This window comes from Oncorhynchus nerka, linkage group LG21 (assembly GCF_034236695.1).
Source record: "Oncorhynchus nerka isolate Pitt River linkage group LG21, Oner_Uvic_2.0, whole genome shotgun sequence".
NCBI classification, from domain to species: Eukaryota; Metazoa; Chordata; class Actinopteri; order Salmoniformes; family Salmonidae; genus Oncorhynchus; species Oncorhynchus nerka.
In genome coordinates this window covers 21,870,737-21,896,194 of record NC_088416.1, presented here as the reverse complement: position 1 = coordinate 21,896,194, position 25,458 = coordinate 21,870,737, and the positions used below count along the sequence as shown (strand labels likewise).

General features: G+C 43.4%; 1 protein-coding gene across 1 annotated transcript in view; it reads right to left on the bottom strand.

Moving 5' to 3' along the window:
* LOC115110208 (G protein-activated inward rectifier potassium channel 1-like) overlaps window positions 1–10,530 on the bottom strand; it is a 33,564-nt gene extending 23,034 nt beyond the window's left edge. The window contains exon 1 of the mRNA XM_029635658.2: window positions 9,513–10,530. Coding sequence (XP_029491518.1) covers window positions 9,513–10,181 — 669 coding nt within the window. The 5' untranslated portion in view covers window positions 10,182–10,530. The remainder of the gene's footprint in view (window positions 1–9,512) is intronic.
* Window positions 10,531–25,458: the final 14,928 nt, after the last annotated feature.

The window sequence follows — 25,458 nt, the reverse complement described above, 5'->3', positions numbered from 1 at the left end:
ACAGGCTAAGCGTCAGTATAGAGACAAAGATGAGTACCAATTCAACGGCTCACATACGAGACGTATGTGGCAGGGTCTACAGTCAATCATGGATTACAAAAAGAAAACCAGCCCTGTCGCGGACACCGACGTCTTGCTCCCAGACAAACTAAACAACTTCTTTGCTCACTTTGTGGAAAATACTGTGCCACTGACATGGCCCTCTACCAAAACCTGTGGGCACTCCTTCCGCAGCCAACGTGAGGAAAACATTTAAACGTGTTAACCCTCGCAAGGCTGCCAGCCCAGATGGCATCCCTAGCCACGTCCCCAGAGCATGCGCAGACCAGCTGGCTGGTGTGTTTAGGGACATATTCAATCAATCCCTATCCCAGTCTGCTGTTACCACATGCTTCAAGAGAGCCACCATTGTTCCTGTTCCCAAGAAAGCTAAGGTAACTGAGCTAAACGACTATCACCATAGCCCCGTAGCACTCACTTCCGTCATCATGAAGTGCTTTGAGAGACTATTCAAGGATCATATCACCTCCACCCTTCCTGACACCCTATACCCACTCCAAGTTGCTTACCACCACAATAGGTCCACAGACGACACAATCGCAATCACACTGCACACTGCCCTAACCCATCTGGACAAGGGGAATACCTATATAAGAAGGCTGTTCATTGACTAGAGCTCAGCATTCAACACCATAGTACCCTCCAAACTCGTCATTAAGCTCAAGACCATGGGTCTCGACCCCGCCCCAGGTGGTGAGTGTAGGAAACTACATCTCCACCCCGCTGATCCTCAACACTGGAGCCCCACAAGGGTGCATTCTCAGCCCTCTCCTGTACTCCCTGTTCACCCATTACTGTGTGGCCATGCACGCCTCCAACTCAATCGTCAAGTTTGCAGATGACACTACAGTGGTAGGCTTGATTACCAACAATGACGAGACGGCCTACAGGGAGGAGGTGAGGGCCCTCGGAGTGTGGTGTCAGGAAAATAACCTCACACTCAACGTCAACAAAACAAAGGAGATGATCGTGGACTTCAGGAAACAGCAAAGGGAGCACCCCCTATCCACATCGAAGAAACAGTAGTGGAGAAGGTGGAAAGTTTTAAGTTCCTCTGCGTACACATCATGGACAAACTGAAATGGTCCCTCTTCAACCTCAGGAGGCTGAAGAAATTTGGCATTTCACCGGAAACACTCACAAACCTTTACAGATACACAATCGAGAATTTCCTGTCGGGCTTTATCACCGCCTGGTACGGCAACTGCTCAGCCCACAACTGTTAGGCTCTCCAGAGGGTAGTGAGTTCTGCACAACGCATCACTGGGGGCAAACTACCTGCCCTCCAGGACACCTACAACACCCGATGTCACAGGAAGGCCAAATTGATCATCAAGGACAACAACCACCCGAGCCACTGCCTGTTCACCCCGTTATCATCCAGAAGGCGAGGTCAGTACAGGTACATCAAAGCTGAGACAGAGAGACTGAAAAACAGCTTCTATCTCTTGGCCATCAGACTGTTAAACAGCCACCACTAACATTGAGTGGCTGCTGCCAACATACTGACTCAGATTTCTAGCCACTTTAATAATTAAAAAAATATATTATTATGGAGGTAATAAATGTATCACTAGTCACTTTAAACAATGCCACTTTATATAATGTTTACATACCCTACATTACTCTTCTCACATGTATATACTGTACTCTATACCATCTACTGCATCTTGCCTATGCCGCACGGCCATCGCTCATCCATATATTTATGTGTACATATTATTATTAATTCCTTTACACTTGTGTGTATAAGCTAGTTCTTGGGAAATTGTTTGATTACTTGTTACTAGAACTAGAATCGCAAGCATTTCGCTACACTCGCATTAGCATCTGCTAACCATGTGTATGTGACCAATACAATTTGATTTAGAGAGTTTTCATCTGTATTTTTCGTAGCTGTCTTACATACCACCACCGACTCTGGCACTGGCACTAAGACAGCACTCAATGAGCTGTATAAAGCCATAAGCAAACAGGAAAACGCTCATCCAGAGGCGATGCTGCTAGTGGCCGGGGACTCCAATGCAGGGAAACTTAAATCAGTTATAACTCATTTCTATCAGCATGATAAACGTGCAACCAGAGGCAAAAAAATCTATAGACCACCTTTACTCCACACACAGAGACGTGTACAAAGCTCTCCCCTCGCCCCTCCATTTGGCAAATCTGACCATAATTCTGTCCTCCTGATTCCTGCTTACAAGCTAAAAATTAAAGCAGGAAGCACCAAGCGGTGTCAGAGGAAGGCCCTGAAAATTGTCAATGACTCCAGCCACCCTAGTCATAGACTGTTCTCTCTGCTACCGCAGCAAGCGATACCAGAGCACCAAGTCTAGGACCAAGAGGCTTATAAACAGCTTCTACCCCCAAGCCATAAGATTCCTGAACATCTATTCAAATGGCTACCCAGACTATTTGCACTATTTGCATCTTCTACGCTTCTGCTACTCTCTGTTATTATCTATGTGTATTCACTTTAATAATACTAGCTACATGTACATATTACCTCAATTACCTCGACTAACCAGTGCCCCCGCACATTGACTCTGTACCGGCACCCCCTGTACATAGCATCGCTATTGTTATTTTACTGCTGCTCTTTCATTATTTGTTACTTTTATTTCTCACTTTTTTAGGTATTTTCTTAAAACTGCATTGTTGGTTAAGGGCTGGTAAGTAAGCATTTCACTGTACCTGTTGTATTCGGCACATGTGACAAATACAATTTAGTTTAGTTTGATTTTGCCGGTCCGCACAAGGAACAAGGCTATTTTAGGCATAGTGTTTAGGTTTAGGGTTTGGGTAACAATTAGGCTTACAATTAGGGTTAGAGGTTAGGTTTAGCATTAGGGTTAGGAGTTAGGGTTATGTTAAGGGGTTAAGTTTAGTGTCAGGTTAAGAGTAAGAGTTCGGGAAAATAGGATTTTGAATGGAAATCAATTGTTTGGTTCCGAAAAAGATAGTAAAACAAACTTGTGTGTGTGTGTGTGTGTGTGTGTGCGTATGTGTGTTTTTCCAGTAACTACTCTAAACAATCACCCGTTTATAAACATTTCAAACAGCCTTTCAGTCCTTTTTTTGTCCACCCAGAGAATTTTCCTCTTTGGAGCCATGTCTTCTGAGTCGTATTTCTGCAGTGAGTGACTCATGGCTGAGGACAGGCACTACATGACATTTATTGGGCCTAAAGAGGCCTGGTCATCCGAGTCATCGCCACACTCCATGCCTGGGTCTCTCCAAAGCTCTCATTAATCAGGGGCCAGGCCAAGCGGCAGGCAGGCGACGGTGCGTGTGTTGATTAGGTACTGGAGTGGTCTCTAGTTCACTGGCTGCTGGGGAAATTAAAGAGGCTGGTTGGAAGCGCTTCACACAAGGAGACGCAGGGGAAACGGAAATCACTGTTTTCTTGGAAATAATATAATCCACTCTGAAATTCAAATAGGCTGTTCTGTCATGCTAAACTGGAGGTTTAGTTAGCTCTCTCTGTCTCTTGTCTTGAACCAGTGTTTTAATGTGCAGTGTAATGCTCATAGACTGTCACAGGAGCGGTTGAAAACGACTCCGGTTCCAACTGCCATGGCCAAAATAGGGCGTAATGTGACAGGGCTGCCAGTGCCCACCCACAAGTTCAATTTAAAACCTGAGAGGGATTCATATTGGAGCAGCAGGAATAAGAGCCTAGTCTAATGTGGCTCTGTGAATACACTGTACTGTAACCGACAGTTGTTGAGTAACATCATGATTTACGGTCAAATGCTCTTGCTTTATTTTTGTCTCCGGTGTATCTCCGCCGACACACCGTGTCCATCTGCGTTCCGCGTTCCACTTCTATATCACTCAAGGGTCACATGGTCTCTGGCAGTGATATAAGGAATAAAACATACTCCGCCACACACCTCAAACATACACTTCACGCGTGGCTTCCTTTATTGCCTCGGATAACAATGTGGGATGAGAGGCCAGGTGATAGTGTTTAACCCTTCCACTGCCTTGGATCGGATGATATAGTTGTGTGTATCTGTGTGTGTGTCTGTGTGTGTCTGTGTGTGTGTGTGCGCGCACCCACATAAATATGTACTCTTCAGAGCCCCAGCAACCCTGAAGAAGCTAACAAGTATTAATAGATGGCGCTGGAGAAGAAGGCTACATTTTTAGTGCTCCTATCCAATTGTGTTTTTTTGTTATTTTCTTTGCGTTATTTGTAACTTATTTATTTTGGTACTTATTTTGTACATATGTTGCTGCTACCGTCTCTTCTGACCAAAAATAACTTCTGGACATCAGAACTGCGATTACTCACTCACCACCAACAGATCCACAGATGATGCAAGCTCTATTGCACTCCACAATGCCCTTTCCCACCTGGACAAAAGTAACACCTATGTGAGAATGTTATTCATTGACTACAGCTCAGCGTTCAACACCATAGTGCCCTCAAAGCTCATCACTAGGCTAAGGACCCTGGGACTAAATACATGCCTCTGCAACTGGATCCTGGACTTCCTGACGGCTGCCCCCAGGTGGTAAGGGTAGGTAACAACACATCCGCCACCTGATCCTGAACACAGGGACCCCTCAGGGGTGCGTGCTCAGTCCCCTCCTGTACCCCCTGTTCACTCATGACTGCACGGCCAGGCACGACTCCAACACCATCATTATGTTTGCAGATGAAACAACAGTGGTAGGCCTGATCAACTACAACGACGAGGCAGCCTATAGGAAGGAGGTCAGAGACCTGGCCGTGTGGTGCCAGGACAATAACCTTTCCCTCAACGTGATCAAGACAAAAGAGATGATTGCGGACTACAGGAAAAAGAAGACCGAGCACGTCCCCATTCTCATCGACGGGCCTGTAGTGGAGCAGGTTGAGAGCTTCAAGTTCCTTGGTGTCCACATCACCAACAAACTAACATGGTCCAAGCACACCAAGACAGTTGTGAAGAGGGCGCGACGAAACCTATTCCCCCTCAGGAGACAGGAGAAAATAGAAGAAAACTGGAGACAGGAGAAAACATTTGGCATGAGCCCTCAGATCCTCAAAAGGTTCTACAGCTGCAACATCGAGCGCATCCTGACTGGTTGCATCACTGCCTGGTATGGCAATTTCTCAGCCTCCGACCACAAGGCACTACAGTGAGTAGTGCGTACGGCCCAGTACACCACTGGGGCAAAGCTTCCTGCCATCCAGGACCTCTATACTAGGCGGTGTCAGAGGAAGGCCTTAAAAATGGTCAAAGACTCCACTCACCCTAATCATAGACTGTTCTCTCTGCTACCGCGGCAAGTGGTACCGGAGCGCCAAGTCTTGGTCCAAGAGGCTTCTGAACAGCTTCTACCTCCAAGCCATAAGACTCCTGAACATCTAATCAAATGGCTACCCAGGCTATTTGCATTGCACCCCCCTCCCCCTCTTTTTCACCACTTTTACTCTCTGTTGTTATCATCTGGGAATAGTCACTTTAATAACTCTACCTACATGCACATATTACCTCGACTAACCGGTGCCCCAGCATGTTAACTCTGTACCGGTACCCCATTGTATGTAGTCTTGCTATTGTTATTTTACTGCTGCTCTTTAATTACTTGTTACTTTGTTTCTTATTCTGATACTGTTTTTATTTTTTTATTTTTTTTACTGTGTTGTTGGTTAAGGGGCTCGTAAGTCAAATAGAAATCAATCCCAGTGCTAGTAGCTGCCTGCCTGTCTAGCCTATACCACATCTCCCACCTTGAAACAGTTTGCTACAACAGAAACATTATGCTGCAGCAACAACAAAAATGTGGATTATAATTCATGGACATTTTTGTATGGGTTGATCATTTCTTTGTAAGGGAAAATAAATTCTGTAACATCAAAATGGAAATTTCAAATGCCTATTTAAACCTCAAATACACTTCAAATGAAGATCCTTCATCTGTATACCTGTCACCCATTCTCTCTCTCTCTCTTTCTCTCTCTCTCGCTCTCTCTGTATTTTCTACTACAGCCTCTTCTCTTCTCTTTCCCCATTCAGCTGCGCCTCTCTTATATTTTGGTGTGAGAGTGAGGAGCGTTCCAGCAAGATGCACTCGGAGGCTTACTGAGTCTGCCTGGCCCTGCCAGCACCAGCTCTGGGTTTGGATGGCTGTCGGCTCTGATTAGTCTGTTTCTGTGCCCTGTGAGATGGAGCTGGGCCCTTCTGCTGTCTGCTCCCCTCTAGTAATCAGCCACGCCACATCAGCAGGGCTGCATTACGCGAGGCTACACCCAGCTAGCCAACACAACACTTCCCCCCCAAACAACAAACAAGCAGCCTAGCTACCAGCAATCAGGCCGAATTCGACAAGGACTGGACTGTCGCTCGGCTCAGCCAGCTCAAAGTGCCAGTCAAATCATCCAGCAAATGTCTTATGAAAGAAATCTTTGCATAGGCCTCTATTCACAGTTACTGCCTGCAGAATTGGCGCCGCTGCTTTTTGGATGTGGGTTCTGTGGTTGGCTGTGCGATTGGTGGGTTTGATTGAAGTGAGCCGTCCTGGCTAGAATGAGATGTGGACTGTGACTGACAGACATGGTCACAAGGAGCAGATGCCTTAACTACACCATGTTGTAAACCCAAACAGGTGTCATGCCAATACTGCCTGCCCATCCTCTCCTCTATTTTTTATGAGCCTCTGAATGAGCAGCTGTCACTGCCACACACACACACCTATGTACACACATTCTGTACAGTCATACAGTATGTATGTATGTATGAATGATGGGACTTAACTGAAGAATGACTACAGGAGTTCATCAGGACTTTGCTTTTCTCCAACCGATATGTGCTCTATTTGTTTGATTGGTGTTAAGTGGTTCTAACACATGCCAGGTTATGTTACAGTGTATATTTATGAACATATGGCAAGTCAATACCTAAATGGAAGGTGGAGAGGACTATTGAAAAACCTGGACAGATTTGTGAGTAGCAGTGGGGATTGGGGGAACAGGTGGAAGAGGGGCATGATTCAACAGCACCACCATCATCCCTCTACTAGTACTGCACTGACAAAATACAAACATTCATTTACAAAATGGCATGATTCCTGTGAAGTAATGATTTATTTTGCATGACTATAAATCATGTTAACTTTTACAACTGTTTTAACACGATTCATCTCTGAGTAATTTGATTTCAGATGTGTTTTCCCAAAACTAGGAGGCTTATTTGTACATTTTCTGTGCTGGCCAAAGGGTCTTTGAAGTGAAAGTAGCACAGGGCTGTGCTGTGAAGCCTGACAGCAGAGCAACAATTACTAAAGACCACAGAGCACAGTGTGGGTTGTATGGATGGTACCTCAAAGAGAGAAAGAGAGAGCAGGAGAGGAGGGGGATGATATTTATTCTTTCATCCCCCCCCCTCCTTTTGTAGTCAGAGAGAAAAGGTGAGTGTGATGTTCTTACTTGTGCTCAAAGTGCCTACCTGCACTTCACATATTTCATGAAGCAATCTCTGTGAGTGCCACTCGTAGCCTACCCACTGGGCACACACTAGGCACACACTGGTTGAATCAAAGTTGTTTCCACGTCACTCCACTGGGCACAGACGCTGAATGGACGTCTGTGCCCAGTGGGTACTTTCTTTCTCTCCCGTCCTCCTTTTTCCTCTCAAAATACACCCACTGTAGGGGAGCTTTATATTGTGAAGGCGCCTGGGTCTGTGCTTGAGCCTTATTCAATTATTGCACAGGATAAATCAATCAACAGACTAGCCCTCTAGTAAATGACCAGCCATTTAGAGCACCGGGCACCCTGTCAAGGGTGTGATGCAACCCTCCAGCTGCTGTAAATGGTCTGTCTGGGAGGCTGAGCGAGAGGATGGGGTTCATCCCAGAGAAACACCCTGCTTGTGGCTATCGATTGTGGCTGTTCTGACTGTGTGCCTAGGAGGCTGTTCTCTTTGGGGACTGCCTGGCTATGACTGAGGGGTGGGGTTCTCCTTTCCTCTCTCTCTCTCTCTCAGCCACACTGGATGTACAGTATGTGTTGTTAAGTTGACCCACACTATGTTCAATGTGCTGTGCCGATGTGTTCACGGTGGTGGAACACATACTTAAACAAGCTCAAAGCGCCTCACTGTGTGTGTGTGTGTGTGTGTGTGTATGTGTGCATGTGTGAGTGTGTGTGTTTGTATTCTCAGAAACCAATGTTTTTGCCTCTCTTTGGTTTCATATCGGAGTGTCTCTGACAAAAGTCCTACTCAAACATCACATTGTGATGTGAACCAGACCTGACAACATGAGAGTGAAGATGAAAAATGTATCCACGTGCACTATGAATATGATATATTCCAATACTCCAGGGTCTTAAGTCCAGGGCCACTTCTGACCTGACGTCATGCTTGATCGGAGGGAGCAGCATGTATACTGCTCCATGGCTGATGATGATTTGATTCTTTGTGTTTCATTGCTGGAGTTGTAACTGTCAAACCCCAGCCTGAGAGCCCAGGTCTCTGTCAGAGCAGCTCACTGATACACTACCGTGCCCCGCAGTTAAACCACCTGCTCTTCTATATGTCAGTGGTTGAAGGGTGACTGATTTTGGACACGCCGTGGCTGCGTCACCAAAGAACTCTCTCTCTCTCAGCTCCCCCTCTCTCTCTCTTTCTCGGGCCCCTCTGTCTCTCTCTCAGCCCCCCTCTCTCTCTCTCTTTCTCGGCCCCTCTGTCTCTCTCTCTCTCTCTCTCTCTCTCAACCCCTCTCTGTCTCTCTCTCTCAACTCCTCTCTGTTGCTCTCTGCTCCTCCCAGCTACACTCTATCTCAGCCCCCCTCTGTCGTTCTCTCTCAGCCCCTCAGCCCCTGTCTCGCTCTCTCTCTCAAGCCCTCTCTCTCAAGCCCTCTCTCTCTCTCTCCCTCTCCCTCTCTCTCTCTCTCTTATCAGACCCTGTCTTGGAAACATCTGCCACTCAGCCAAAATACAATCTCACTACTAAGGATTATGCTAACACAATTTTAAGCCTTTTTTGTTTAACAAGGCACACACTGTGGACTAAGACCTGCTTATAATTAAGCTTAGAAAAAAATATATATATATATCTCTGATATGCAACTGCTATCATAGTGCAGCTAGACTCCTATAGGTTTATTCTATTCAATTTGATTACATTTATTACATTTTCTTGTGTTGTCTGTTCGCCACTTTCAAGTTTAATTGATTGTTTGCCACAGCATTTTAATACCCCAAATGCAGACAGGGTGACGGAGAAGCACATACTTTATGTGAAATAATGAATGCGAATATAATACATGACAATTAGTCACGCACATTAAATATGACATTAGCACACAACATCTTGGCATTTTATGCTCGAGAGTTTAATTTTCCACGATCCCTGAAGGCTTTTAGTAGAGAATTATCACCGTGGGTCCTTTTATGATTAGTTGCCTAAATACCCCTGTGGTGCAGAGCGCATCTGATGCTTATTTACCTTACCTTTATGAGTTTGCACCTGATCTGCGCGGACACCATATGGCTGTTTCGCAGGTTGCCCACGCGGAACATGAGGCACAGTTTCCCGTCGCGCTGCGAGATCACCGAGTCCTGGCTAAACATAAGCGTCTCTGCGCGCTTCTTAGGCTGGGACATTTTAATGAACATGCAGCCGATCAGAAAGGCGTCCACGATTGACCCCAGCAGCGACTGGAACAAGAAGAGAATAATGCCCTCTGGACATTTCTCCGTTATGTAGCGGTAGCCGTAGCCGATGGTGGCCTCGGTCTCTATGAAGAATAGGAAAGCAGAGGGGAAGTTGTAAACATTGGCAACGCAGGGGGTGTAGGACGAGTCGTGGCCATGATTTATGTCCCCTCTGATGTAGGCGATGATCCACCACATAGAAGCCATGACCAGCCATGCTACTGTATAGGTCAGAACAAAGATAAGTAAGTTCCATCGCCACTTGAGGTCCACCAAGGTGGTGAAGAGGTCGGAGATGTATCGGCTGGTCTCCCCGCCGAGATTCCCGTGCTGCACGTTGCAACGACCGTTCTTCTCCACGAACCGCTGGCGTTTCTTTTTAACAGGTGCTGAAAAAGCGGTGTTGTCACGGTTTGTATTCACTACCTGATAGTCCTCCCCAAATTTCCTCCGTAGCGCGGCCATAACTTTAGCAGAGTGTGAAAAAAAAATCACTTGCAGTTTTGATCCATTACTTTGTTTTCTTTGTTTCACAAAGACTTGTTATCTGCAGTGCGTAAAAGGACTCCATGGCCAATAACGGGCTGCGCAAGGATCTGTGTATACTCCCCCAAACAGTGCACTCTTTACAAAAAGCTTTTATCCTACTCTCACCGGCTTTAGTTGAACATTTTCCACACAAAAAAAATATATGATGGGTTGATGTGCCATAAGGAGGTGATGGTTGTTCGCTCGCTGTCCCTCCGCTCAAGTGAGAGTGTGCTCCGAGTGGACAGTCTCCTGAAGAGGCATGCCCACACTGAGAGACTGCGTGTGTGTGTGTGTGTGTGCGTGTGTGTGTGCAAGAGAGATAGGTGGGGTTATTCAATATAATTTATCAGCAGATTTTTTTAAATATTAAAATAAATACAAAATATATATGTCATTCAAAAACAGTATTCCTTGAGGAGAGGTAGGCCTGCGGATAGGATCATTACAAAAATCAACCACTTGACAAGGCTACTGTCGCCTAATGAAACTCGGGACGGTTGTACCCCATGCAGCCCTCCGCTAACCGCTCTCAACCGTCAGACAATGCCACCTTGCGGACAGAAAACGCACGTACAGTCGTATGAGTAGCGCAGCTGTCAGGGATTTAGTGAGCCTATACTTTTCTTTGATGTCCTCTATTAAAACAGTCAAATAAAAACAGTTTTTTTTAATATACTCCCATTTGCTTTGCAGCAACTTTCCGTGCATTCTATTTCTACACAGCTCCAAATCCGACCCCCTTGCTAATGGAGTAGCTCTCCTCTAGTTTCCTGTCTAGAGGCTGTTATTGATTCAAACATACTCCACGCCGTTTTCAGATCTGTCCCAGAGGACATCTTCAAAACGGTGGGTAGGTTCAACCTTGGCACTTGCTGCTAATCAGCCCAGCAGAAAAGAGTGTATTGTAGCTGTAGAAGATGGCTGAATCCCCTGCATAGGTATGCTATAATGTTAATTCCCGTTAGTCCGATTCTGCATTGATTGAACTTAATAACCATCTGTCGGTCATGGTTATGTCATTTTATCTACACTGAGTGTACAAAACACCCATGACATAAACCAGGTATTCACAAACTGGGTTACGCAATGCCGTCAGGCTACACCAGATTCAAATGTGATTCACATGTTGTATTTTAATTCATAAAAAATGAAATACCCCCCCAAAAATCTTCACATTTTCAAACAGTCCATTTATATTTTCCAAAGGGGCTATACATTTGGGTGAGTTTTTTTCTCGCCTGAGTAGCCTCGTTTCACTGCCAAAAATCAAATTAAACCATCTAGTGTTCCGCGAAATAACAACACAATGTCAAATACAGGAAGCCTAGTCAAATAATGAATATCCAATCACATTAACCGTTACTCTCTTGCGGGAATTCCACGAACTCATTCCAATTGCTCGGAAATTGATGAATGGTTAAAAAATAGTAAGGCCCTCGTCCATAGAGACACATACCAGCTCTTCTGGTAGTTTTGCTACTAGTACTGCTACTACCAGCAGTACTACACCTGCACCTGTTGACGACACAAGTTGTTCTGCTTCCACGAGCACATCCAATGCTACCATCAGTAATTCTACATTTGTTGTTAGCCCAGCTAGCATGGACACTGACAGATGTGAATCTGATGCAGCCGAAGAGCTACTGCCCTTAAAGCACCGAACAACAGACAGGGACGTTGGACATTCTAAGATGCGCAAATATGATGAGCACTACATTGATTTGGGGTTCACTTATATTGGGAGTAGTGTCTTTCCACAGCCACAGTGTGTTATATGTGCAAAAGCACTATCTCACAACTAGATGAAACCTCACTCTTACGCAGACATTTAGAAACAAAAACATGCCAATTTTTAAAATATGCCGCAGGAGTTAAGACGACTGTCAAGTAGTAAGACATGTATAAGATCAACAGATACCATTAATAAGAAGGGTCTAGTGGAGTCTTATATGGTGAGCTACCGAGTGGCTAGGACAGGCAAGCCCCATACTATTGTGGAGGACTTAATTCTTCCTGCTGCCGCGGATGTGGCTGGGACAATGCTGGGGGGAAAGGCCCAAAAAACTATACAGACAATGTCTTCATCAAACAACACTGTTTCACGACACATCAGCGACATGGCAAGAGATGTTTTAAAACAATTACTGCTTCGCATACTAGCCAGTGAATTCTATGCGTTACAGCTGGATGAGTCAACAGATGTGGCAGGCCTGGCACAGCTCCTGGTATATGTCCGTTACGTTTATGGGGGGTCAATAAAGGAAAACATCCTCTTCTGCAAACCGCTGGAAACCAGGACAACAGGAGAGGATATTTTTAAAGTACTGGACAGCTTTGTGACATCAAATGGACTTTGGTGGTCAAGATGTGTTGGTATCTGTACTGATGGCGCAAAAGCCATGACAGGGAGACATAGTGGAATGGTAACGTGCGTGCAAGCAGTTGCTCCCAACGCCACCTGGGTACACTGCAGCATCCACCGAGAGGCTCTTGCTGCCAAGGGAATGCCTGAGAGCTTGAAATATGTTTTGGACACTACAGTGAAAACTTTGTTAAGGCAAAGCCCCTGAACTCTTGTGTATTTTCTGCACTATGCAATGATATGGGCAGTGACCATGTATAACGCTTTTACAACATACAGAAGTGTGCTGGTCATCAATGGGGTAAAGTATTGACATGTTTTTTTTTAATTGACTGACCTTTACTGACCATAATTTTCACGAGTCTGACCGCTTGCATGACGAGTTTCTCACACGACTGGCCTATCTGGGTGATGTTTTTTCTCGCATGAATGATCTGAATCTAGGATTACAGGGACTCTCCGCGACTATGTTCAATGTGTGGGACAAAATTGAGGAGATGATTAAGAAGTTGGAGCTCTTTTCTCTCTGCATTAAGAAGGACAACACACAGGTCTTTCCATCATTGTATGTTTTTTTTGTGTGTAAATGAACGAAGCACCTGAGTGAGTTGGTTGCGCAATTACACAGGTACTTTCCAGAAATGGATGACACAAACAAACTGGATTCGTTACCCCTTTCATGCCCTGCCTCCAGTCCGCTTACCGATATCTGAACAAGAGAGCCTCATTGAAATTGCAACAAGCGGTTCTGTGAAAATGGAATTTAATCAATTTTCTGGATTGAGCTGCGCTCAGAGTATCCTGCTTTGGAAAATTGCGCTGTTAAGACACTTTGCTGTTAAGACACTAATGCCCTTTGCAACCACGTACCTATGTGAGAGTGGATTCTCGGCCCTCACTAGCATGAAAACTAAATACAGGCACAGACTGTGTGTGGGAAATGATTTAAGACTGAGACTCTCTCCAATACAACCCAACATTGCAGAGTTATGTGCATCCTTTCAAGCACACCCTTCTCATTAACCTGTGGTGAGTTATTCACAAATTTCGATGAACAAATAAAGTTTTATATGTAAGATGGCTAAATAAAGAGCAAAACTATTGATTATTATTATTTGTTCCCTGGTCCTATAAGAGTTCTTTGTCACTTCCCACGAGCTGGGTCGTGACAAAAACTCACACTCATTCCTGGTAGACTGACCAGGTGAATCCAGGTGAAAGTTATGACCGCTTAAATCCACTTCAGTCAGTGTAGATGAAAGGGAGGAGACGGGTTCAAGAAGGATTTCTACGCCGTGAGACATGTATTGTGTATGTGTGCCGTTCAGAAGGTGAATGGGCAAGACAAAAGGCTGACAGTTAAGTGCCTTTGAATTGGGTATGATAATAGGTGCCAGGCGCACCAGTTTGTGTGAACTGCAACGCTACTGGGTTATTCACACTCAACAATTTCCCCTGTATATCAAAAATGGTACACGACCCAAAGGAAATTCAGCCAATTTGACACAACTGTGGGAAGAATTGGAGTCAACATGAGACAGCATCCCTGTGGAATGCTTTCGACAGCCTGTAGCGTCCATGCCTTGACAAATTAAAGCTGTTCTGAGGGGCAAAAGGGTGGGAGGGGTCTTAATGTTTTGTACAATCAGTGTGTATCAATACAATTCTTCACTGTATCACACATGGGGTTTGTCATAGTTGTGTTTAGGCTAATTCTAGGCGCAACTTATTCTGGCAGTACCTTGTGTTTATCGAGAGAGAAAGAGACTAGTGTGGCGTGGCTGATGACATACAGTAGGTCCGTTCAGCAGAGCAGTCGTGATCAAATACATTTTCTGTTGCAATAGTACAATTGTCTGTTGCTTCCATTAACAGACCCACAAGGAGATAACCAGCTGTTTCACTGTGATTAGTCATTTAGTGATAGATAGATTCCCAGTAATCTAACAGACAGACAATGAATGGGTGTGCTGTTGTGTTCAAATGAAATGAGAATGGGTCCCCAGAGGTTAGACAATCAACTGTCACGACTTCCGCCGAAGCCTGTCCCTCTCCTTGTTCGGGCGGCGTTCGGCGGTCGCGATAATGGTGTTGATGTGAGCCATTACCAACCTTTCAAAGCACTTCATGGCTACGGACGTGAGTGCTACGGGTCTGGAGTCATTTAGGAAGGGTGCCTTTCTGTTCTTGGGCACAGGGACTATGGTGGTCTGCTTGAAACATGTTGGTATTACAGACTCAATCAGGGACATGTTGAAAATGTCAGTGAAGTCAACCGCCAGTTGGTCAGCACATGCCCGGAGCACACGTCCTGGTAATCCGTCTGGCCCTGTGGCCTTGTGAATGTTGACCTGTTTAAAGGTCTTACTCACGTCGGCTATGGAGAGCGTGATCACACAGTTGTCCGGAACAGCTGATGCTCTCATGCATGCCTCAGTGTTGCTTGACTCGAAGCGAGCATAGAAGGGATTTAGCTCGTCTGGTAGGCTTGTGTCACTGGGCAGCTCTCTTATCAGCTTCCCTTTGTAGTCTGTAATAGTTTGCAAGCCCTGCCACATCTGACGAGCGTTGGAGCCAGTGTAATACGATTCAATCTTAGCCCTGTATTGACCCTTTGCCTGTTTGATGGTTCGTCCCAGGCATAGCAGGATTTCTTGTCAGCTTCCGGGTTAGAGTCCCGCACCTTGAAAGCGGCAGCTCTACCCTTTAGCTCAGTGCGAATGTTGCGTGTAATCCAAGGCTTCTGGTTGGGGTATGTACGTACAGTCACGTTGGGGACAACGTCCTCGATGCACTTATTGATAAAGCCAGTGACTGATGTGGTGTACTCCTCAATGCCATCTGAAGAATCCCGGAACATGTTCCAGTCAGTGATAGCAAAACAGTCCTGTAGTTTAGCATCTGCTTCATCTGATCACTTTTTTATAGACCGAGTCACTGGTGCTTCCTGCTTTAATTTTTGCTTGTAAGCAGGAATCAGGATGATAGAGTTGTGGTCAGATTTACCAAATGGAGGGCAAGGGAGAGCTTTGTACACGTCTCTGTGTGTGGAGTAAAGGTGATCTAGAATTGTTTTCTCTCTGGTTGCACATTTAACATGTTGATGGAAATTTGGAAGAACTGATTTATGTTTTCCTGTAATTAAAGTCTCCGGCCACTAGGAGTGCCACCTCTGGGTGAGTGGTTTCCTGTTTGCTTATTTCCTTATACAGCTGTCTGAGTGCGGTCTTAGTGCCAGCATCTGTCTGTGGTGGTAAATAGACAGGCACGAAAAGTATAGCTGAAAACTCTCTAGACAAGTAGTGTGACCTGCAATTTATCACAATATACTCACTTCAGGCGAGCAAAATCTAGAGACTTTCTTAGATTTCTTATACGCTGCACCAGCTGTTGTTTACAAATATGCACAGGACCCCCCCCCCCTCATCTTACCGGGGTGTGCTGTTCTATCTTGCCGGTGCAGCGTATATCCCGCTAGCTGAATATCCATGTCGTCATTCAGCCACGATTCCGTGAAATATAGGGTATTACAGTTTTTGATATCCCGTTGGTAGGATATTCGTGATCGTACCTCGTCTAGTTTATTGTTCAATGATTGCACGTTGGTGAGTAGTATTGACGGTAACGGAAGCTTTCCCACTCGCCTTTTCCGGGTCCTGACCAGGCATCCGGCTCGTTGTCCTCTGTACCTGCGTCGCCTCCTCTTGCAAATAACGGGGATGATGGCCCTGTCAGGTGTTTGGAGAATCTCTTGTGCGTCTTGCTTGTTGAAGAAAAAATCTTCATCCGAGGTGAGTGATCGTTGTCCTGATATCCAGGAGCTATTATTTTCCCTGTAAGATACGGTTGCAGAAACATTATGTACCAAATAAGTTACAAATAACGTGAAAAAACCCACATAATAGCACAATTGGTTGGGCGCCTGTAAAACTGCTGCCATTTAAGTCCAGGTGACTACCTCATGATGCTGGTTGAGAGAATGCCAAGAGTGTGCAAAGCTGTAATCAAGGCAAAGGGTGGCTTCTTTGAAGAATCTAAAATATATTTTGATTTGTTGACCACTGTTTTGGTTACTACATGATTCCATGTGTGATTTCATAGTTTCGATCTTTTCACTATTATTCTACATTGTAGAAAATAGTCAAACAAAGAAAAACCCTTGAATGAGTAGCTGTGTCCAAACGTTTGACTGGTACTGTATGTTGAAATAAGAGTATTGAGTCATTGTCAAATATACTGTATCAGCAACTGGCAGGAAATACAGTTTAAAATTAACGAGTTGGACCTTATTAGATTCAATGTTTATTACTTTCCTCTGGAACAGAGTATCACAAGATTGATTGGTGTAATTTTCTCTCTTGCTCTAAATTATAGTGAGGGAGGTATCAAATAAAGCAATTATATGGATTCTTTGCAGATGTATTGTTTTCATTGATAGGCCTGTTGAAAACTGTATTAAAAGTATCCATCAGAAATTATATAGCAGATGAATATAATGGGAAGTTTTGCTTCCACCAGCTCCGTGTGTGTGTCATGAATATTGAACTGAACTGAACCAGCCTTTATAGCCCCCTAGAGTGACGTCATTTTGAATATTGTATACAGTGTCAAGACAAAGTATGTGAACCCTGCAGTTCTGCATAAATTGGTCATAAAATTTGATCTGATCTTCATCTAAGTCACAACAATAGACAAACACAGTCTGCTTAAACTAATAACACACAAACGATTATGCATTTTCATGTCTCTTGAACACACCGTGTAAACATTCACAGTGTAGGGTGGGAAAAGTATGTGAACCCTTGGATTTAATAACTGATTTGACCCTCCTTTGGCAGCAATAACCTCAACCAAACGCTTTCTGTAGTTGCGGATCAGACCTGCACAACTATCAGGAAGAATTTTGGACCATTCCTCTTTACAAAACTGTTTCAGTTCAGCAATATTCTTGGGATGTCTGGTGTGAACCGCTCTCTTGAGGTCATGCCACAGCAGCATCTCAATTGGGTTGAGGTCAGGACTCTGACTGGGCCACTCCAGAAGGTGTATTTACCTCTGTTGAAGGCATTCTGTTGTTGGTTTACTTGTGTGTTTTGGGTCGTTGTCCTGTTGCATCACCCAACTTCTGTTGAGCTTCAATTGGCAGACAGATAGCCTTACAATCACCTGAAAAATGTCTTGATAAACTTGGGAATTCGTTTTTCTGTCGACGATAGCAAGCTGTCCAGGTCCTGAGGCAGCAAAGCACCCCAAAACCATGATGCTCCCTCCACCATACTTTACAGTTGGCATAGTTTTTGGTGTTGGTGTGCTGTGCCTTTTTTTCTCCACACATAGTGTTGTGTGTTCCTTGCAAACAACTCAACTGTAGTTGTGTCCACAGAATAAATCCAGGTGCACATTTGCAAACTTCAGACGTGCAACAATGTTGTTTTAGGACAACCGTGGCTTCTTCGGTGGTGTCCTCCCATGAACACCATTTTTGTTTAGTGTTTTATGTGTAGTTTGCGCCCATTCCATAACATGGGGCTTGTGAAAGCAGCCTTTTTTTTTTACACATGAAAGGATCCGGACAAGAAAATCGTAATGAAACCGACTGTAAAACCCAAACCGTGAGAGCTACAAATCAATATTTCGAAGAGGTCTTCTCACAAAACAGATTGTCCAGACCAAAATTTTGGAACTACAAACATATGTCACCAATGTCAAAAGGAGACTCTTGCGAACACAAAGGTGTCCGTTGTTTTGCTCTACTACACACACAATCTTCAGGGGAGTCATCTGAAGTTAACCCAGTACTGGGCTGTAGAAATGACAAAAAGTGCATAGGGGGTCAAATGTGCCAAAAATAACGTGACCAAACATTCAATTTTTTTCTTATATCTCTCAGATATAGGACAGACACTTCAAAACCTTGTTGCTTATTATTTTATTTTAATTTTTTGGGCCTTTTATGAATGTGTCATTCAATGTGTTTATATGGGAGAGAGAGAGAGAGAGTCATAGAGCCCATTGCCCTTTATGGTTGAGGTCTGGGGTCCGCTCACCAACCAAGACTTCACAAAATGGGACAAACACCAAATTGAGACAAAGCACGCAGAATTCTGCAAAAATATCCTCTGTTGTACAACGTAGAACACCAAATAATGCATGCAGAGCAGAATTAGGCCGATACCCACTAATTATCAAAATCCAGAAAAGAGCCGTTAAATTCTATAACCACCTAAAAGGAAGCGATTCCCAAACCTTCCATAACAAAGCCATCAACTACAGAGAGATGAACCTGGAGAAGAGTCCCCTAAGCAAGCTGGTCCTGGGGCTCTGTTCACAAACACACCCTACATAGCCCCAGGACAGCAGCACAATTAGACCCAACCAAATCATGAGAAAACAAAAAGATAATTACTTGACACATTGGAAAGAATTAACAAAAAAACAGAGCAAACTAGAATGCTATTTGGCCCTAAACAGAGAGTACACAGCGGCAGAATACCTGACCACTGTGACTGAACCAAAATTAAGGAAAGCTTTGACTATGTACAGACTCAGTGAGCATAGCCTTGCTATTGAGAAAGGCCGCCGTAGGCAGACATGGCTCTCAAGAGAAGATGTGCTATGTGCTCACTGCCCACAAAATGAGGTGGAAACTGAGCTGCACTTCCTAACCTCCTGCCCAATGTATGACCATATTAGAGAGACATATTTCCCTCAGATTACAGATCCACAAAGAATTCGAAAACAAATCCAATTTTGATAAACTCCCATATCTACTGGATGAAATTCCACAGTGTGCCATCACAGCAGCAATATTTGTGACCTGTTGCCACGAGAAAAGGGCAACCAATGAAGAACAAACACCATTGTAAATACAACCCATAGTTATGCTTATTTATTTTATCTTGTGTCCTTTAACCATTTGTACATTGTTAAAACACTGTATACATATAATATGACATTTGTAATGTCTTTATTGTTTTGAAACTTCTGTATGTGTAATGTTTACTGTTAATTTGTATTGTTTATTTCACTTTATATATTATCTACCTCACTTGCTTTGGCAATGTTAACACATGTTTCCCATGCCAATAAAGCCCTGAGAGAGAGAGAGAGAGAGAGAGAGAGAGAGAGAGAGAGAGAGAGAGAGAGAGAGAGAGAGAAACATTAGCCAGAAGTAGTCAGCCAGAGAGCAGGAGACAGTCCACCGGGCTGCCAGCCAAGATCTTCTGTCTGGAGGGAGAGAGGCTAAATTCAATACAATATAATTAGAATCAAGCAGAACCAAATGCACCAATACAGAGATGGAATTAGTGGACGCATTTGGAATATTTGAAATGGTGTATAGGTGTCCAAGTAACATCCTCCTCTCAGAGATTTAGTGTTAAAATATTAGGTGGGTGAAATCTGAAAAGTAAAGCTTCCTATATCTTTCAATGCATTCTTCCGCAAAGGTTGGGTAAACTGTTGAGCATAAAAAAGGTGGGTAAACTGTTGAGCATAAAAAAGGTGGGTAAACTGCATTTACATGTGGTTATCCTCCACTAGACCACTAGTCTTAATCCCAATATAATATTATATTGTAGAAGAAGAGCTACCGCAATAATGTAGACACACAACTAAAATGGTTAATGATGAAATACTTGAACATATTATTTTTTAAATCGTCAACGCAATCATAATTTCTGAAATATCAAGAGAAAAATATCAAAGCCTTTCAAAATGTCTTGACAGCCATGTTGAGATTTCCTATCTTGTTGTTTGACTCTTGTTGTTTGACTCCTCAATGAGGAGCTTAGTTTTACAAATCAAGGCCAGCCACTCAGCCTGGCCTGTCAATCATCCCTCTCTCCTTGGCTTCCAATAATAGACAAAGAATGTAATGTGATATTCAGAAATTCTATTTTGTGCGGATCGTCTCTCGTGTTGGGTGGATCTGGGGGGAGGAGAGACAAAGGAACAGAGGAAGGGAGACTGAGGAAAGACATAGTAATGCAATGCCCTGAATTATAGATGAGTAAAGAGAATTGATAACCATCTATGGGCAGTTTGTCAAGTGACCCAGCAAGTTGCCTTAAATACCAGTTGAGGTAATGATGTCTGAGTCCCAAAATGGCACCCTATTCCATATTTAGTGCACTAGTGCTCTGGTCAGAAGGACCAGAAGGTGTCATTTGGGACTTAGATTATGTGAGATTTGTTTTCCTGCTGTCCTAGTCGAACCTATAGTGGGATAATACTTATCATATAACATTACAGTTGAAGTCGGAAGTTTACATACACTTAGGTTGGAGTCATTAAAACTATTTTCAACCACCCCACAAATTTCTTGTTAATTAACAAACTATAGTTTTGGCAAGTTGGTTAGGACATCTACTTTGTGCATGACACAAGTAATTTTTCCAACAATTGTTTACAGACAGATTATTTCACTTATAATTCACTGTATCACAATTCCAGTGGGTCAGAAGTTTACATACATTAAGTTGACTGTGCCTTTAAGCAGCTTGGAAAATTCCAGAAAATTATGTCATGGCTTTAGAAGTTTCTAATAGGCTAATTCTCATCATTTGAGTCGATTGGATGTGTACCTGTGGATGTATTTCAAGGCCTACCTTCAAACTCAGTGCCTCTTTGCTTGACATCATGGGAAAATTAAAAGAAATCAGCCAAGATCTCAGAAAAATCAGCCAAGATCTAGACCTCCACAAGTCTGGTTCATCCTTGGGAGCAAATTCCAAACGCCTGAAGGTACCACGTTCATCTGTACAAACAATAGTACCCAAGTATAAATACCATGGGACCACGCAGCCGTCATACCGCTCAGGAAGGAGACGCGTTCTGTCTCCTAGAGATGAACGTACATTGGTGTGAAAAGTGCAAATCAATCCCAGAACAACAGCAAAGGACCTTGTGAAGATGCTGGAGGGAAACAGGTTCAAAAGTATCTATATCCACAGTAAAACGAATCCTATATTAACATAACCTGAAAAGCCGCTCAGCAAGAAAAAAGCCACTGCTCCAAAACCGCCATAAAAAAGCCAGACCACGGTTTGCAACTGCACATGGGGACAAAGATCGTACTTTTTGGAGAAATGTCCTCTGGTCTGATGAAACAAAAATAGAACTGTTTGGCCATAATGACCATTGTTATGTTTGGAGGAAAAAGGGGGATGCCTGCAAGCCAAAGAACACCATCTCAACCGTGAAGCACGGAGGTGGCAGCATCACATTGTGGGGGTGCTTTGCTGCAGGTGGAACTGGTGCACTTCACAAAATAGATGGCATCATGAAGGAGGAAAATTATGTGGATATATTGAAGTAACATCTCAAGACATCAGTCAGGAAGTTAAAGCTTGGTCGCAAATGAGTCTTCCAAATGGACAATACCAAGCATACTTCCAAAGTTGTGGGGAAATGCCTTAAGGACAACAAAGTCAAGGTATTGGGGTGGCCATCACAAAGCCCTTGTAACACCCGGGGTATAGTGGGGAGGAAGTCAGGCGCAGGAAGCAGAGAGTTCAGGGTTGCGCTACTTTTTAATGCACCACAACGGTGAACAGATGCCAACCCAAACAAATGCTCCAAACACGGGGGACTTAAACAGTCCGGCAAAAATCCAAGCACACGGACAACCGTGACATACAGCCGTGTACACATGTACACTGAAATAATCCCTCACAACCAGCAGGCGGGCCGGCTGGTAAATAAAGCCCAACCAATTAGCCTAAACTAAACACAGGTGCAACCAATAAACAGAAAAGGGGGAAAAGGGATCAGTGGCAGCTAGTAGGCCGGTGACGACGATCGCTGAACGCCACCCGAACAGGAAGGGGAGCCACCTTCGATAGGAGTCGTGACAGCCCTGAACTCAATCCTATAGACAAATGTATGTGCAGAACGGAAAAGGCGTGTGAGAGCAAGGAGGCCTTACAAACCTGACTCAGTTACACCAGCTCTGTCAGGAGGAATGGGCCAAAATTGACCCAACTTATTGTGGGAAGATTGTGGAAAGCTACCCGAAACATTTGACCCAAGTTAAACAATTGAAAGGCAATGCTACCAAATACTAAAATTGAGTGTATGTAGATTTCTGACCCACTGGGAATGTGATGAAAGAAATAAAAGCTGATATAAATCATTCTCTCTACTATTATTCTGACATTTTGCATTCTTAAAATAAAGTGGTGATCCTAACTGCCCTAAAACAGGGATTTTTTTTTAGGATTAAATGTCCCGAGCTGACAAGGTACAAATCTGTCGTTCTGCCTCTGAACAAGGCAGTTAAGCCACTGTTCCTAAGCCGTCATTGAAAATAAGAATTTGTTCTTAACTGACTTGCCTAGTTAAATAAAGGAAAAATCTAAAATAAAATAAAATAATAATTAAACATTTTTTTAAAAGTCAGGAATTGTGAAAAACTGAGTTTAAATGTATTTAGCTAAGGTGTATGTAAACTTCCGACTTCAACTGTGTATATATAAGTGATAGAACTACGTTATTTGTATGTTAACAAAGTCTATTAAACTGAATATCTGACTCCATTAAGATGATTTAGCAATGTGCAAGAGACTATTGATGAGTTACAGTAATAGAAAGGTCAAGAAAGGTCTGAGAATGTAATTCTAAAGGCAAATAGATTTAATATTATTGTAAAATGAATGATACATTTTACAATGCATGAAGCTTAATTAAGTTACAAAGCATTAACAACCATTACAAGGCATTATTCTAGGCATGATCAGAGAGGGGGAGAGAGAGCGAGAGAGAGAGAGAGAGAAAGAGAGAGAGAGAGAAGTCATTGCCTGAAAGGCCATGCCCCCAAGAGTCCTAGGGAAGGAAAGAGAGAAGAGTGTATCTCAAAAGCGCAGATCAGGAACAAAGAAAAGGAGACAATGAATCCAAGACCCCTTTATAACATCTGAGTTGTTTGGATTCAAAATCTGAGTTGTTGACCAATAGTATTACTGTAAAGTTAACCTCCAATCAGCTATTAGATCTACAGAATGTAAAGACAACTGAACCTCTGCTTCATAGAGGTGTGACAGAATGGGGGGATGTCAAGAGCAACACAAAGAAGGAAATCTAAGACAACACAAAGGAAATCCTTGCATACAGTGTAAAGAGTCACTTGGGGGGACTAGGCCACCCTACAGACCTGTTCATCCTTGGTAGTCAAGAACAGCTTGCAGTGTACAGACGAGCTCTCTCCTCAGTCTCCTCTGCACAGAGAGAGGATTGGTTTACCTGGGGGTGCAGTGGTGGTGAAGCCTCTGATGCCTTTCTGTCCCATCCACAACCTTAACTTAACCGCTGGGCTGGAAGGAGACAGTGATGGAAAGCTGATCTTTATCTACACTCGAACTGACAATACAATGATAAAATCCCTGCAACTAAACTATTCGAAAAGAAGGTGCTAGAACCTGAAAGGGTTATTTGCCTGTTCCCATAAAATAACCCTTTGAAGAACCCTTTGTGGTACAGAATTGTCATACTTGAGTAAAAGAAAAGCTACCTCATTAGAACATTAAAAAAATTCTACCTGAGTTTAAGTCTAAAAGTATTTGGTTTAAAATATACTTTAGAATCAAAAGTAAATGTAATTACTAAAAATATCAAAAGTAAAAGTATAAATAATTTCAAATTCCTTATATTAAGCAAACCAGACAGCAAAATGTTCTTGTTTTTTAAATGTAAGGATAGCCAGAGTAACACTCCAACATTCAGACATCTTTTACAAATGAAATGTGTGTTTAGTGAGCCCACCAGATCAGAGGCAGTAGGGATGACCAGGGATGTTCTGTTGATAAGTGCGTGAAATGGACCATATTTCTGTCCTGATAAGCATTCAAAATGTAACGAGTACTTTTGGGTGTAAAGGAAAATGTATGGAGTACAAGATCAAAGTAAAAGTAGTCAAAAACATGAATAGTAAGGTATAGTAAGGTAAGGAAACCCAAAATAGTAAGGTATACCCAAAAAAATACTTATGTAATAGTTTAAAGTATTTTTACTTAAATACTTTACACCACTGATAACCCTTTTGGGTTCCTCCACAGAGGGTTCTACCTGGAGCCAAAAAGGGTTCCCATATGGGGACAGCCAAAGGACCCTTTTGGAACCCTTTTTTCCAAAGATTGTGGTCCTGTGTGTGTGTGTGTGTGTGTGTGTGTGTGTGTGTGTGTGTGTGTGTGAGTGAGTGAGTGAGTGAGTGAGTGAGTGAGTGAGTGAGTGAGTGAGTGAGTGTGAGTGAGTGAGTGAGTGAGTGAGTGAGTGAGTGAGTGGTGGTGTATAGGTGTCCAAGTAACATCCTCCTCTCAGAGATTTAGTGTTAAAATATTAGGTGGGTGAAATCTGAAAAGTAAAGCTTCCTATATCTTTCAATGCATTCTTCCGCAAAGGTTGGGTAAACTGTTGAGCATAAAAAAAGGTGGGTAAACTGCATTTACATGTGGTTATCCTCCACTAGACCACTGGTCTTAATCCCAATATAATATCAGTATGTGGTCGTAGCGTATATTAATACTGTTAAAGAGGTGTCTTGCTATGCATGAATTGATGAATGTTCTGTTTAATGGAGAGGAATGTTTAATCTATGGCCATAAATGTACATTCTCACCATCTATTCTCTGATCATCCCATAGATCTCTGCACAGCAGCCATATGCACCCCAGCCTAGCATTGTGTCACACTGCTGAATTTGATGATTAGAGAAGTCCTAAAGCATATTTAAATGCTTTGAGATGAGAAGTGATTTGACATATACAGCCACTGTCAGCATTATGGGTTGTTATCAGGAATATATTAAGAAGACGGGGGAGGGCAGTGGGGCACACATGAAAAGGCAACCCACTG